The 13,165-nt window shown below is 41.2% G+C and overlaps 1 protein-coding gene across 1 annotated transcript in view; it reads left to right on the forward strand.

Moving 5' to 3' along the window:
* Positions 1 to 226: 226 nt before the first annotated feature.
* The window catches only part of TMEM57 (transmembrane protein 57), a 20,662-nt gene continuing 7,723 nt past the window's right edge, over positions 227 to 13,165 (forward strand). The window contains exons 1-5 of the mRNA XM_010160257.1: positions 227 to 369; positions 801 to 927; positions 3,031 to 3,154; positions 5,683 to 5,861; positions 6,324 to 6,819. Coding sequence (XP_010158559.1) covers positions 5,741 to 5,861; positions 6,324 to 6,819 — 617 coding nt within the window. The 5' untranslated portion in view covers positions 227 to 369; positions 801 to 927; positions 3,031 to 3,154; positions 5,683 to 5,740. The remainder of the gene's footprint in view (positions 370 to 800; positions 928 to 3,030; positions 3,155 to 5,682; positions 5,862 to 6,323; positions 6,820 to 13,165) is intronic.

Here is a 13,165-nt window from a genome sequence, read left to right on the forward strand (position 1 = left end):
ACTTGGAAAGCAAATGCAGTTGAATATAATTACCTTCAGTAGACCAGGCTGGATTTTAATGTAATAATCAAAATACCATTTTAGTAAAATTGCTTGGGATGAAGATTTCTTACCTGTATTATAGTTGTCTATAGTGTTTATTCCTGAACTTTTAATTAAAAAAAAAAGTCTCTCTATTGGAAATACTGACCTGAAATTACCTTTCTTTCTTTGTGTTTTTTTTACAGTACTTTTCTCTATCTGAAGTTCCTGGTAGTGTGGGCCCTTGTACTGTTGGCAGATTTTGTCCTGGAGTTCAGATTTGAGTATCTGTGGCCGTTTTGGCTCTTCATCAGGAGTGTTTACGATTCCTTCAGATACCAGGGTTTGGTAAGTACAGCACACGATTACTGCTCCTTTCGGGAAATCCAGCGGTGTTTCAGGGCATGTTCCATGTTGGACAACTAACTACATGGCGCTGATGTTCATTTTCACAAGAGGATGACTTTTCAAGTGACTGCGCTCAAGTCTCTTCTCTCTGACTGTTTCATCTGTGGCAAATAGAAGAGAAATATATAGCTGTCAAATTTTCAGTACAGGAAAATACTGTTTGAGCGCCCAAGATCAGTGAATTGATTTAGATCCCTATGTAACAGGGTTTTCTTTAAAATAAAACTGCTCAATTTCTTTGCCCTGATTGTAAACACTAGTGTTTCTATGTTGAAATCTTCATGGTGTCACCATTAATAAACAAACTGGTAATATTTGCTGGAATAAACCAAAACACTCTTCTTTTTCCCCCCACCCCTTCTTTCTTTTAGGCCTTTTCAGTATTTTTTGTTTGTGTAGCGTTCACATCAAATATAATATGTCTGCTCTTCATACCAATACAATGGCTGTTCTTTGCTGCCAGCACCTATGTGTGGGTACAGTATGTCTGGCACACAGGTAGGCCACTATTCTTTATTTACATCCTACTGTTTTGAATATCTTACAGCTTTTAGTAACACGCAGAAACCCTCTTCTGTTACCACATTTGTTTTAATGCACTTTTGTTACAGTTAAAAAAATGTTGCTTTGCTTTTGTTTGTGTGCTGATCTGCATTTGATACATGTCTGGGTGCATCTTGTAGTAATCGTTAAAGCTTGACCAATAGAACTGAAGGTGTATAAACAGGAATTCCAGAGCAATAATATATATATGTATATGTACGTGTATATATATTATCCTGACTTCAAAATGCTTCTGCAGCAATTCAGCAAATACAGAGCACATAGGACAAGTTTGTGAAACAGTGTTACGTTCTTCTTACTGCTAGTGTGCTACTAATTTTGGATATTATCGTAGTTTAAATCCATATTAGTCAAGTTTTTGTGTCAACTGGATTCAGTTTCTGAGCAGTAAGGCTGGTAATAACAGTGGCTGCCCCAACTGTTTGAGACACGTATGGAGAAATCTTCTCCCCACCCCACCACCCTTTTTTTTTTTTAAATTTTATTTTATTTTTAAATCTTTCGTTGTTTGGGGTTTTTTAATAAATATTTGGGTTCTGTGGTTTTGGGGCAGCAATTGGATTGTGGGAGAGGTGGTTTAGTTTGCATGAGCACTAATAATTGATGTGGGTTATGTATATGTCTTTCCCTCAATCAGAAAGTTTTAGAACTAGAACTGAATTTTTTTTTTTTAGAGGTAGCTTTTCCCACCCAAGTCCTTGGGATTTGGGGCTTTTGTAATATTTCACTTTAGCCTTGCCATCAGATCCCAGGAGTTTGCAGGATAGCATGGGTCACTTCTCAGCGTACTGGTGAAACAGTCACAGTGACAAGTTAGTCATTTATCATGACTGTGGGAGCTAACGGAAGATGCTGTGAATCAGTTGCTGCCCAATTTCAAATACGTAACAAATCTAGAGTTATTTTTAAGATGTTAAGGTGTTATCTGAAGTTGATATCAGAGTTGATGTTTAGCAACCATAAAGGAGATACTTGATGGACCTATGCTATTAACTGCAGCTATTGAGTTTGTTTAATATTTTAATTCACTGTCACCTTAGGGATTCTTCTTTTTAAATGCTCATCTAAGGTGATGGGACCTTGCTCTCTCTTTTTTTTTTTTTTTTTTTTTTTAGGGAAGTTGTGGTGTGTCTACCTAGCTAAAATGTGGAATCCCTTTAAGCTGACAGTTTCTGCTCTAGGTTTATTATTTATGCAGAGTGCAGCAATTCAAGAGAGACCGGAGGGCCAGTAAATAACGTCAGGGCTCAGAGTGACGCTCTTTTTCGTTTTAAATTTGAGACCTGGTTCCAAACCAGCACACAATATGTTGATGTCAGTATGTAATCCAGAACCTGTTTAGTTTTATGAAGCTTGTGGCATGTAAACTGGAAGTGATCTGTGGAAGTTTACAGTGGCTATACTGCAGGCAACAGTGGCATTTTCCATTGGCCAGGAGGATTAAGACCTTAGTTTTGCTTGGGTTCTATTTTACGTTCTCACCAGCAGTGCTGGAGAGAGATCAATACAGCACCCTGAACGTTCCCTGATGTAGAGCACTGAGTCGCAGGCTGCTCTCTGCGTTACTGTATATGGAGTAACCAGTACTGTGCTTACTCACCCCTGTTTTCTCAGCTGATTTGCTCACTGCTGCTACTAAGATATACCTAACTTGGAGTGAAAAAGTAGTCCAAGTTTACCACTTCTGACTCAAAGATCATAAGCTCTAACATTACCTCATCACTGCAGTTTCTTCCATTTGTGTTCCTTTTCTGTGTAGGGTTTTGTGCCAAGCAATTTCATTAGCTGGTGCATCTGTTATTTTTCACTGATGACTTCTAAAAGTATTAAAGCAAGATAAGGAGATAGAAGTTTAGAGTTGGTTTAAAATAAAGGCATCCTAGATACTTTATTCTGAAAAAAAAAAAAAACCTCTTATGTTTCCCTATATGTCAGTCTGAAAATTTCCCTTGACTTTTAGAATGTTATAAAAATGACCTTTAAAATATTTGCTGCTTGTAATATAGTACTAAGGTCTTTCTGTCTTTCTCTCGATAGAGAGGGGTGTGTGCTTACCAACAGTATCACTGTGGATACTTTTTGTTTATATTGAAGCAGCCATTAGATTTAAAGATTTAAAGAACTTCCATGTAGACCTTTGTCGTCCATTTGCAGCACACTGGTAAGTGGGTTTTTTTCTCCTTTTCTATTAACCTTTGTTTTAACAGGGAAGCTAATGTTCAGGGATTGTTTTGGGTCAAGGTTTGGCTGTCTTCTCCCCTCACACAACTATCATTAGTTATTCTGTGAGAAATGTATGCTAAACAAATTCTGTGTTTACATAACTAATAGATGGTGAAAGTAGCAAAAACCCCATAAATTATGAGTGAAACTATTGATTCCATTACAAAAATTTTCTTTCAGTAACAAAGCACTCTTTAATGTTCTCGTGAGTGTCTGATTTCTTAATTCACCAAAGGAAGTGAATAAGCATCAGATTAAAAATCATGCGAGAAAATAAAAACCAAACACTACTTACTACACCACTTCTTTGGAAGTGATAAGAGTGATTTCAAGCAAAAGATTTAACTGCAGAATATCCCTTTCTGGAAGAAAGGCAGTTTTATTCTGCAAGTCTTTTGTGTAATATGCACTGATGCGGCTGCATTTCAGATGTGTCCTGGTTTTCTTGAAGTCATTTGGTCCAGTTCCCTGGGATACAGTCTCCAATCAATTAGACATCTGTCAATTTCTATTGTCTATGTTATGCAATAAATCCTTTAAACACTAATTAAATTCTGTAATAGGTTACAAAAGCACTTTAGAAGCTGTGAAGAAAGGTCTTTCTGCTTCTGAATTGGATGCAAACATTTCAGCTTGTCATCAGAGTTTCAGAACTGTAGCTACAGCTGGCTTTACACGGTATTACAAAAGAAGCATTGGCAGAGATAATGTCAGATGCATATGCAAATGATTCTTGCATGCTGGCAGCTTCCTTAGAAATGCAATTTGCACAGTGCTGCTACTGAGGAAAGAATGAGAAGATTTTAATGGTTAATAGTCATCCTGAATTTTTCCCTGATCTAGGACACCTTCAGTGTTTAAAATGCAACTTCACTGCGCTTTATTAAAATACTTGTTAAAGACACATATATGTATATACATATATGTGTGTGTGTATATATATATATGTTTGCTCATTGATCAAGAACCACAGACTGTTTTGGGTTGGAAGGGGCCTTAAAGCCCCCCCAGTCCCCCCCCCTGCCATGGGCAGGGACCCCTTCCACTAGCCCAGGGATCTCCAAGCCTCATCCAGCCTGGCCTTGGACGCTCCCAGGGATGGGGCATCCACAGCTTCTCTGGGCAACCTGTCCCAGCGCTCCCCACCCTCTGCGGGAAGAATTCCCTCCTGATGTCCCATCTCAATCTCCCTCTTTCCATTTAACCCTGTTACCCCTTGTCCTGTCACTACAGGCCCTTGTAGAAAGTCCCCCCCAGCTTCCTTGTAGCCCCCCCAGGCACTGGAAGGGGCTCTAAGGTCTCCCCAGAGCCTTCTCTGCCCCAGGCTTAACCCCTCCAACCCCCCCAGCCTGTCCCCATGGAAGAGGGACTCCAGCCCTCGGGGCATTTCTGTGGCCTCCTCTGGACCCGCTCCAACAATCCTTGTTGAATGCACTAGCATGATTTGTTAGTGTTCTCTACTGGTGCAGTTGTCACAAGCTAATAAGAATACTTACACTTGGCATCATGAAACTGATCTACAAAAAGTAATTCCAAAGTTCTGTTACACTTCTGTCATCTTCATCAACAAATGGAAGAGCAGAATCTGGCTGGAAGTGAAATTTTTCTTATCTGTCAGTAAGATAAGTGGAAGAACCAAGTTTAGAGATTAGATGTTTTTCACTTACAGCTTCAAGGTCAGTCTCCTAAACGAATTTCCAAAAGCCATTTGTTGCCCACAGAAGATGGCTTAATTGTGGCCATCCTCAGCAGCAGCAGACCGTTTGTGAGGCTTTACCTATGGGGTCACACTGGCCGTACCGGGTGTGGGTGATGGCACTTTGGCTCACAGCCACGGTCCCCCCCAGGAATGCAGCAGCCCCAAAGCTGTGTGTTCCAGTGGCTGCTTCCGCTCTTGTTTCTCATCCTGTGCTGCAGTGAGAAGGTATCGCAGGGCCTGTGGCAGAGGCAGTGTTTTGGAGAACCATTGTTTTGTCTTGGCTTTAAAGAGTGGTGGAAAAGGGATCTGAGTGTGAAAGGATGAGGCTAAGGATCAGTTTCTCCTTTCACTGTTCTGGTTGAATGTTGTTAACACACAGCCCAGTATGTCATATATATTACATGGCCCTTCAGGAACGAAACTTGGGAACTTCTGCTGTATGTGGCTGTTATCTCCTTAAAAGATGCGTAATTCCTAGTCTGATGCTTGTCTAAGAACTGTCTTTGCGCAGTGCAATCACATTGTTGTAATCCTTTAATCTATGCTACAGTTAATTGCTGTCTGTAATGAATTGTAGTTTTTTCTTGTTAGAGAGGTGCCTGTGTTTTTGAACTGTAGCTTTATTGTAATACATCACAAAATGTTTTATATACCACTTTCTATGTAAAGTTGTAATCCAGATGTATTCACAGCTGTACAATTTATGATAATGTATTAATTTGCTATTACGGTTACATTTTGAATAATGACGTTGCTTTTTCTCTTAGTATTGGCTACCCTGTTGTCACTTTGGGCTTTGGCTTTAAAAGTTACGTCAGCTACAAAATGCGTTTAAGAAAACAAAAAGAAGTGCAGAAGGAGAATGAGTTCTACATGCAGCTTCTCCAGCAAGCTCTGCCCCCAGAACAGCAGATGCTACAGAGGCAAGAGAGGGAGGCAGAAGAAGGCAAGTTATACTTAATGTGTTTGCTATTATCTGCTATTTAAAAAAACGCCTGCTAAGGAGAAGCTTCTTTAATCCATGTTGTTTTGATGAAAGTACGGAGAACGTGGAAACAGAGGAGCCAAAAATAAAATTTATTTTGGCAGCGGTTAGTATGACAGTACGATGAATTGCGTCCTCTCTGTTTAGTTCTTTATTAGCAACTGCATCAAGCCGCTCAGTCAGTGCTCCACGAAGCACTCATATTTATTATTGAATCACTTGGTTACTGTTTCCTGCCTGTAATGCGAAAAAAAAGTCGTAAAATGTTGTGTGATTTCTGATTTTCTTTTCTAAATAGACTCTAATAATGATTGTTTTCTGCAGAAATTATTGATGTGTACTTAAAGATTTTTTTTTTTTGGTATGTCACAGTATTGATTGATTTAATGAACTAAGTATTTTTTTTTGTTGGTATTGCAGCAGCCAAAGGATTATCTGATATGGATTCCTCAATACTTTTGCAGCACAATGGAGGCATTCCAGCTAACAAAAAATTATCTGCAACGTTGCCAGAGCTAGAATATAGAGAAAAAGGGAAAGAAAAGGACAAAGATGCTAAGAAACACAACCTTGGAATAAATAACAACATTTTGCAACCTGTAGACTCTAAAATACAAGAAATTGAATATATGGAAAACCATATCAATAGTAAAAGATTAAATAATGATCTTGTAGGAAGTACAGAAAACCTCTTAAAAGAGGACTCATGCACTGCCTCGTCCAAAAATTACAAAAACGTCAGCGGCGTTGTGAACTCCTCGCCTCGCAGTCACAGTGCGACTAACGGGAGCATCCCTTCCTCATCTACTAAGAATGAGAAAAAACAGAAGTGTGCTAGCAAGAGCCCGAGCACACACAAGGACTTAATGGAAAACTGTATTCCTAACAACCAGCTAAGCAAACCAGATGCACTGGTAAGGTAAGTTTGAGCATTGTGTAACAGCCTGCCGTATCCTCCCTTTGTTGCAGTACATCAGTTCTCTTATTTCTCCCGCAGGAAAATGTGACTTACGATCCCATAAAGAAGACAGCATTGTCTAGTAATGGGATAAGATGACTAGGAACTGAGCCTTTTGGGTTCTGTTCCTGTTTTTTGCCTCTGGTTTGCTATGCAGCCTTGAGCAAATTGCTTCCTTTCTACCTCAGTGTATGATACTTACCTACCTCACAGGGGTGTTGTGAGGCATAATAAGTGGCTTTGACAATCATTTGATAGAAGGCATGAGAGAAATGTGGAGAGTCATTATTACAGAGCTCAGTGGATGCATCCTTGGCAAATCTTCCATGGGGTGACCTTTACGTGTCCAGTGGGGTTTGATGGTGCCTGAACAGGTGTTTTGTCTTAACGTTTTGTCTTGCTTTCCTTTTTCTTTCCCTTGAAACGTTTGGCTTTTATTTTAATCTTCAGTTGACAAGCATAGAATCATAGAATATCTCAGGTTGGAAGGGACCCATAATTGAGTCCAACTCCCCGCTCCTTGTAGGACTGGCCAAATCTAAACCTTATTACTAAGTGTTGTCCAGCCGCTCCTTGAACTCTGACAGGCTTCGTGCCCTGACCACTAGATGCAAAGTACCAGCTACTACGTAACCCCTTGAAGTGGGAGATGCCCATTCCTGAAAAAACCTGCTGCCTTAGTGATTTAAGTACAGGTCACAGGGATTTAATTCAGCTGCCTTGTAAACTATAAAGATTGAAAAAATCACCTGTTTACATATCTGAAGTTTAAATAAAGATGTCATTTGTGAAATGCAGCAGAGTACTTAAAGCATATAGGTCCCGAGACATCAGGTGTTGTCATACGTTACCAAAACAAGTATTGCTAAGAAAGGTAGTGTGTAACTGTTCCAAGTGAGGATAGAGATATGTGAAAACAAAACTGTTGCACGATTTATGCCTTTTTCTACCATTCCTGTCTCTTTCTCCTCATGTGCTCAACACTTTGGCCAACAAATCCTTGTTGGCTGACTTAATTGCCAGTGCAGGTTCACCTTCCCTGCAGGTACCTTTTGGTAATTGGGCTTTTGAGTCTGGTTTGTCTCTTGAGGCTTTGTGCTCTGTGAATACAATTACTTCAATGAAAATATTATTTTCTTCTCTGATAATGTCTCTGCCACTGATTTGCATCCCTCTGCCAATTAAATATCCAGACTAATTGATACCTAATGTCTGTAGAGAACTTTTATGAAGCAAATAAGAAAGCAGCTAATCAGTCTAATCTGTGAATCAAACTCAGCCAGGATTAATGGGATGCAGATGGCTCCGTCTTCAGCAGAGCTGCATCTAAGTAAACACGGATGCGACCACTGTATTTGTATGTTGCCAGTTTCAGGTGGGCACCTCTATATTCCATATGGCTTTTTTGCTTGCTGAAGAAGGGGACATGTCGGTTCAAAATGTGGCTCATAAGTCCTGAGAAAAGAGAAGGGAAGCACCTTACGGAATGACCTGCCAGACTGAGACTTTTGTCCCACGTAGCTATGGCCAGGAATGAGGTTTAAATGCCTTGTGGTTTAAGTTTGAAATTACGCGTTGAAATTTTTCTATGCTGTTCTTACCTCTGATGTGATCTCAGCCCAGGTGGTCACTGCAATTGCCCCGAGGGGGTTTCTAATGCAGGAGTGAGTATACAGTAAACTAGACTTGCCCTTACAGAGTTCTAGCTCTGCTGATCCCCTGGGAAGGGATGGTGTATGTACACAGTGTGCCCTCAAAGTGCCTTTGTGCAACACAGCCTTCCTCTGCCCTGAAAGCCGATCAAGGTTCTTCAGTCTTTTGTTTGTCAGGTGTTTTGGTACGACGTGTGGGTGTGATGTGGCTGTTGTGCTACAGATTTGCGTAGCTGCTGATTGTGCGCCGATTTCCCCGGGGTGGGCAAGCCAGGGGCACTTAAACCACCAACGTACTGTGTGTTGCTGCTCACAGTTCCTTACAGGCATAGGTGACTGAAATCATTCATGAACTCGTGTTTCAGCTGAGATGGAGTATGTAACTGCTACACCAATATAGCGTAAACTTACCTGACAAATCGGATGGGCTGGAGTGCACTTGCATTCAAAAATTCATGTTTATTTTTTTGAAGTTGTCAGTTATCCTGTCCCTGGAGTCTAAGGCATTTGTTCATCATCTTTTCCACTTCCAGCAGTATTACTCATTCCCGTTATTCAACTTCTAGTCTGCCTCAGTGCTGTACCCTGAAAAGGGCTGTGTGAAGTCCCGCATTTGTGCCTGACTTCCAGATCAGGTCTGCTCAGCGTCCAAAGAAAGATGCTTTTTATAACCGCTTGTCCAGCAGACTCACAGCAGGCTGTCAAAACCAAGCTGCTTTCCTTGTGTTCACAAATGATTTCCCTGAGCTGACTAACCAGTATTAAATGTAAAGTATGCCTTATGACTGCTGGGACTCAGGATTAACGGGTTATTTGAGACAGTAAAGATGAAGGTTTTTTGAGACCAAGGCAGTCTTGCATGGTTGTGAACTTTTTCTCTTAAATACTTGATGTGACATTTCTATCAGAGTACTGGCTAACTAATTTAGGTGTATATTTTCTATGTACAATATTATTCTTACTTGAAACAGTAGGCTTTTATTTTTGTTCTGTCTGGTAAATGGTCAGTGCGGGTGTGTTTAGTTTTCTGGAGAGGAAGTTACTGATCTCCATCTCTAAGTGTTGCGGTGAATATTAGGTTATTGTCATTGGGATAGCTACAGCAGAGGGATTCAAGAGGATCTGTCCCTGCTGATCAGCCTGGAAAGTAGGCTCTTGGTGGGTTTTGTTCCCACAGTTGAAATGAATATCTGCTTCTGATGGATGCTTAAATCTGCTGTTTGTTTGTCAAACGCCTAATTGCATCTGTGTGACCTGAGCTGCTTTTTTCCCCAACACTACGGTAACGGTGCCAATGCAGTGTTGGTATCTGGTGGAGAGAGAAACTTGGGATCTCTTCACACTTTATATTGTCAGTGGGTACAGAGCAAGTCGACTTCTTATTACTGTTTCACTGTTGCTTCTGAGGTGCAGCAGGTTTTGTTCATGTTGTAGGGGCTTGATGTAGGGAACTAGTCCAAGCTGTAATTGCTGCAGGTTGTTTTGGGGTTTTTTTATATTACTGTGCTGGTTTTACTTGGGATAACTAAACCATGACAGTTACATAGTAGTAACTGTGTCCTGCCTCTAGCTATTTGCACCCTTAAAAACCAAAGCCCATCAACCAGAAAACACACAAAAAAGCAGTCAGCGCAGCTTGGCAAAACTGTTTGTGTCCGTAGAGGTCTTGCCTTTGGCACATGAGGTGTTGAAACAAGCTGTCTTATGTACTAATTATTCTCAGAGATAACAATGACATCTTCTGGCAGTTGGACTAAGAAAAATATTTATGAAGCAAGGACTGGTCTACCACGTATTATTTTGCTTTTCTAAAATTTGATGGTACCTGCAGAGGCAGACTTGAAGGTTTTAATGTGAGCTTCTGCCCATTTGATGGTAATTATTGTACATCCTCCATGGCACCATTGCTGCCTCTTCCTTATCCCCCCTGCCTGGCACGGCACTAGTATACCAGAAGGCTTTCTGCTGCCAGCTGCTGTGGGGGGAATGGTCAGTGTTTTGTGAAATAGGATGGGAGTGAAGGAAAGTATAGAATAGAAAAGTGAAAGAATTGGGAATGTGAATTAGAAATATGGGAGACAAGCCATCTAGCAGACCATTTTTTAGGCTGCTGTCAACACAGTGCTTGGACTGTTCAGGAGCAGAATAACCTTTTGAAATGCCAGCTACTTAGATCAATTCTGTGCAGGAGAAAAATGAGTAACTGGGGTTTCTCTCTGTGGATTACTGTCTTTTGGGTAATGAAAAATGCTGTGAGGAACTGCTAGTAACAGCATATTAGTTACAGCAGGAGAGCCTCAATGCTGCGGGATCGCATTGGCTACTTCAAAGAAGGAGGTTCACTGCAGGGGATGCTTACACCAACAAACTGGGCCAGAATAGAACAAAGGAAAAAAAGACCATCTGAGTACCTCCTGGGCCTTTTAAAACTTTAATTTTTATATAAATTGTGTTTCATTTGTGTGCAATTGCCAGGTGATGCATCCAATTCCATAACCGAGTAAACCAAGTGACAAGGATCTGTTATTCGCCAGTTATCGATACTTAAGAGGATTAAGCTGCAGTGAGTTGTCTTTAAGTTGATCCAGCAATCTTCCCTGAAGCATTTAAGAAAATACTCAGTCTTGGAGGTGATTACTGATTAATTCTCTTCATCAGGGAGATCTGGAATGGTACATGGTAGTGCTGAGAAAAGAAAATGGGTAAACCTGCATTTATGGTGAGGACAAACAGAAAGAAAAAGGCCGTGGTTGTATAAACAGCACAGTGTAATAATCTGCAACTAAACTCTCGTTTTAAAAATAGTTGTGTGTCAAAACGACCTGTAGTTGATGAGGCAATAGAGAAAACTGTCTTTTAGAACTTGGGTTTCCTTCAAACCCCCACCCCCCTCTTTGTAAATAACTTTTCCAATAAGCCTGGAAATAAAATACTTAAGCAGAAAATGAAATGGTAGAAAGAATAATAATAGAAATGTGCTGACTTATTGGGTCATTTATCATGGTAACAGTTGTGCAGACTGCTGCGGAGGGGAGGAGGGAAACCTCCACGCTCTAGTCTGCGCTTGTGGCAGCGAAGCTTTCTTCTGTGACACTGTATTGGTTTGCCTTGGTTTGCTTTCACTTTAGGAAGGGGGCAACAGCCAAGGGTGTGTTTAATCTCCTTGTATGTCTGGGAAAATTACCGATGACCTCTGTCTGTGTACAGAGAAAAGCTTTGGCTTGCCATTCCACAGGAGGAAATTTTTAGGCTGAAAAGGTTTGACTGGAGTTTATAAGGTCGGTAGGAACATGGTTACACAGCAGAGAGTGCAAGGAGTACGTCTGGTTTTGAGGGGAAAATAATTTCATGTCTCTCTCATTTTTTTGGTGTTTTTTTCTTTACATGAACTTATATCTCTAGCTAATTGTGGCAGGTCTGGGTGGGAAACTACATAGGAAACATTTGGTCCTTGCCTTATGATGGATTATTAGCTTCCTAACTCATTTAAATGGTAAAGAAGCATTTATTTGCTCTATAAATTGCAGAAAACGTCTGCTCTGGTATTTAAAGCTAAGCAAAACTACAACATAATGAAAAGGAGTAATTAAAATCTGGTAAAATGTTACTTTAAAACAGCACACCATTTCCAATGATTTTGTCTGCCATTGGCTTGAAAGAGATTAATTTTCTCTACTAATTCTCTTCTGGCCCTTCAGAACCACACTAAACAGCTGATAGCTCCCTGTACGTAGCTTGGTCATGTTTTACACGGCTCATCTGTACCGGTAGGAGCGATGGCTTCACAACAGAATAAAACCCCTTAACGGTGGCCTGAAAAATTCAGCTGTAGAGAAGTACTGGAACCCGTTGAGAGTAAGCCAGACCGGTTGTCACTCTCCCACTCCTGAGACTACTGGGAGCTCGTTTGTGGTGGCCAGTAAACTAGAGAGTCCTTGTGTTTTAATGGATGCTCAAGATATATGTAGTTCCCATTTGAGGCCTGCTCGCGGTTTCCAAGGAAAAGGAGCTCCTCCCTGCAGCATTTAGCCCATGAAGGGTTGCAGGCAAACAGCACCGACAGCTCCTGGGGGGTCACGTTCTATCGGCACATGGATGGATGCCTTGTAGCGGCGTGGCTACTGCTTTTTCATAAAGAATGGAAGCACCCAGAATTTGATCAATCCTTGTCGAGTTCAATCCTGGCTTCTTTGTGATTTACAGTGCGAGTCCTAATGAACGGTGGGTCAGTCTCATTTTCCTGTAAAAATTACCTGAAGTCCCCTGTAAAATAAGAGTGCAAAAGGATGAATACGTGATGCTTGGAGCATGGTTGAAAAGTTAAGGCGGAGAGGACATCCAAGAGGCTCTGTCTCTGTGTTCAAGCAGGATTTGAGTGATGTATCACGAGTGTGCAACGCTTCCTGATCCCAACTCTCACAAATTTAACGTATGACGGTCTGGTTGGACGCTTTTGCCTATGCTGAGTAAAAAGGAAGGCCGTGGCTTGCGGCCTCATCTGTTTCCTGCGGGTTTGGCAAGTAGGGATCCTTTCTGGTCACGTTTGTGTGCGCTCTACGGATCACGCAGGTTTCGGCTTTCTCTCCAGCACTGCCCGTGAGCACTGCGGGTACAGAGCCCTCCTTGAAACCGGCAGGAAAGCCGGGGGCCCACAG

Source organism: Eurypyga helias, unplaced genomic scaffold, assembly GCF_000690775.1.
Source record: "Eurypyga helias isolate BGI_N326 unplaced genomic scaffold, ASM69077v1 scaffold13861, whole genome shotgun sequence".
Classification (NCBI taxonomy): domain Eukaryota; kingdom Metazoa; phylum Chordata; class Aves; order Eurypygiformes; family Eurypygidae; genus Eurypyga; species Eurypyga helias.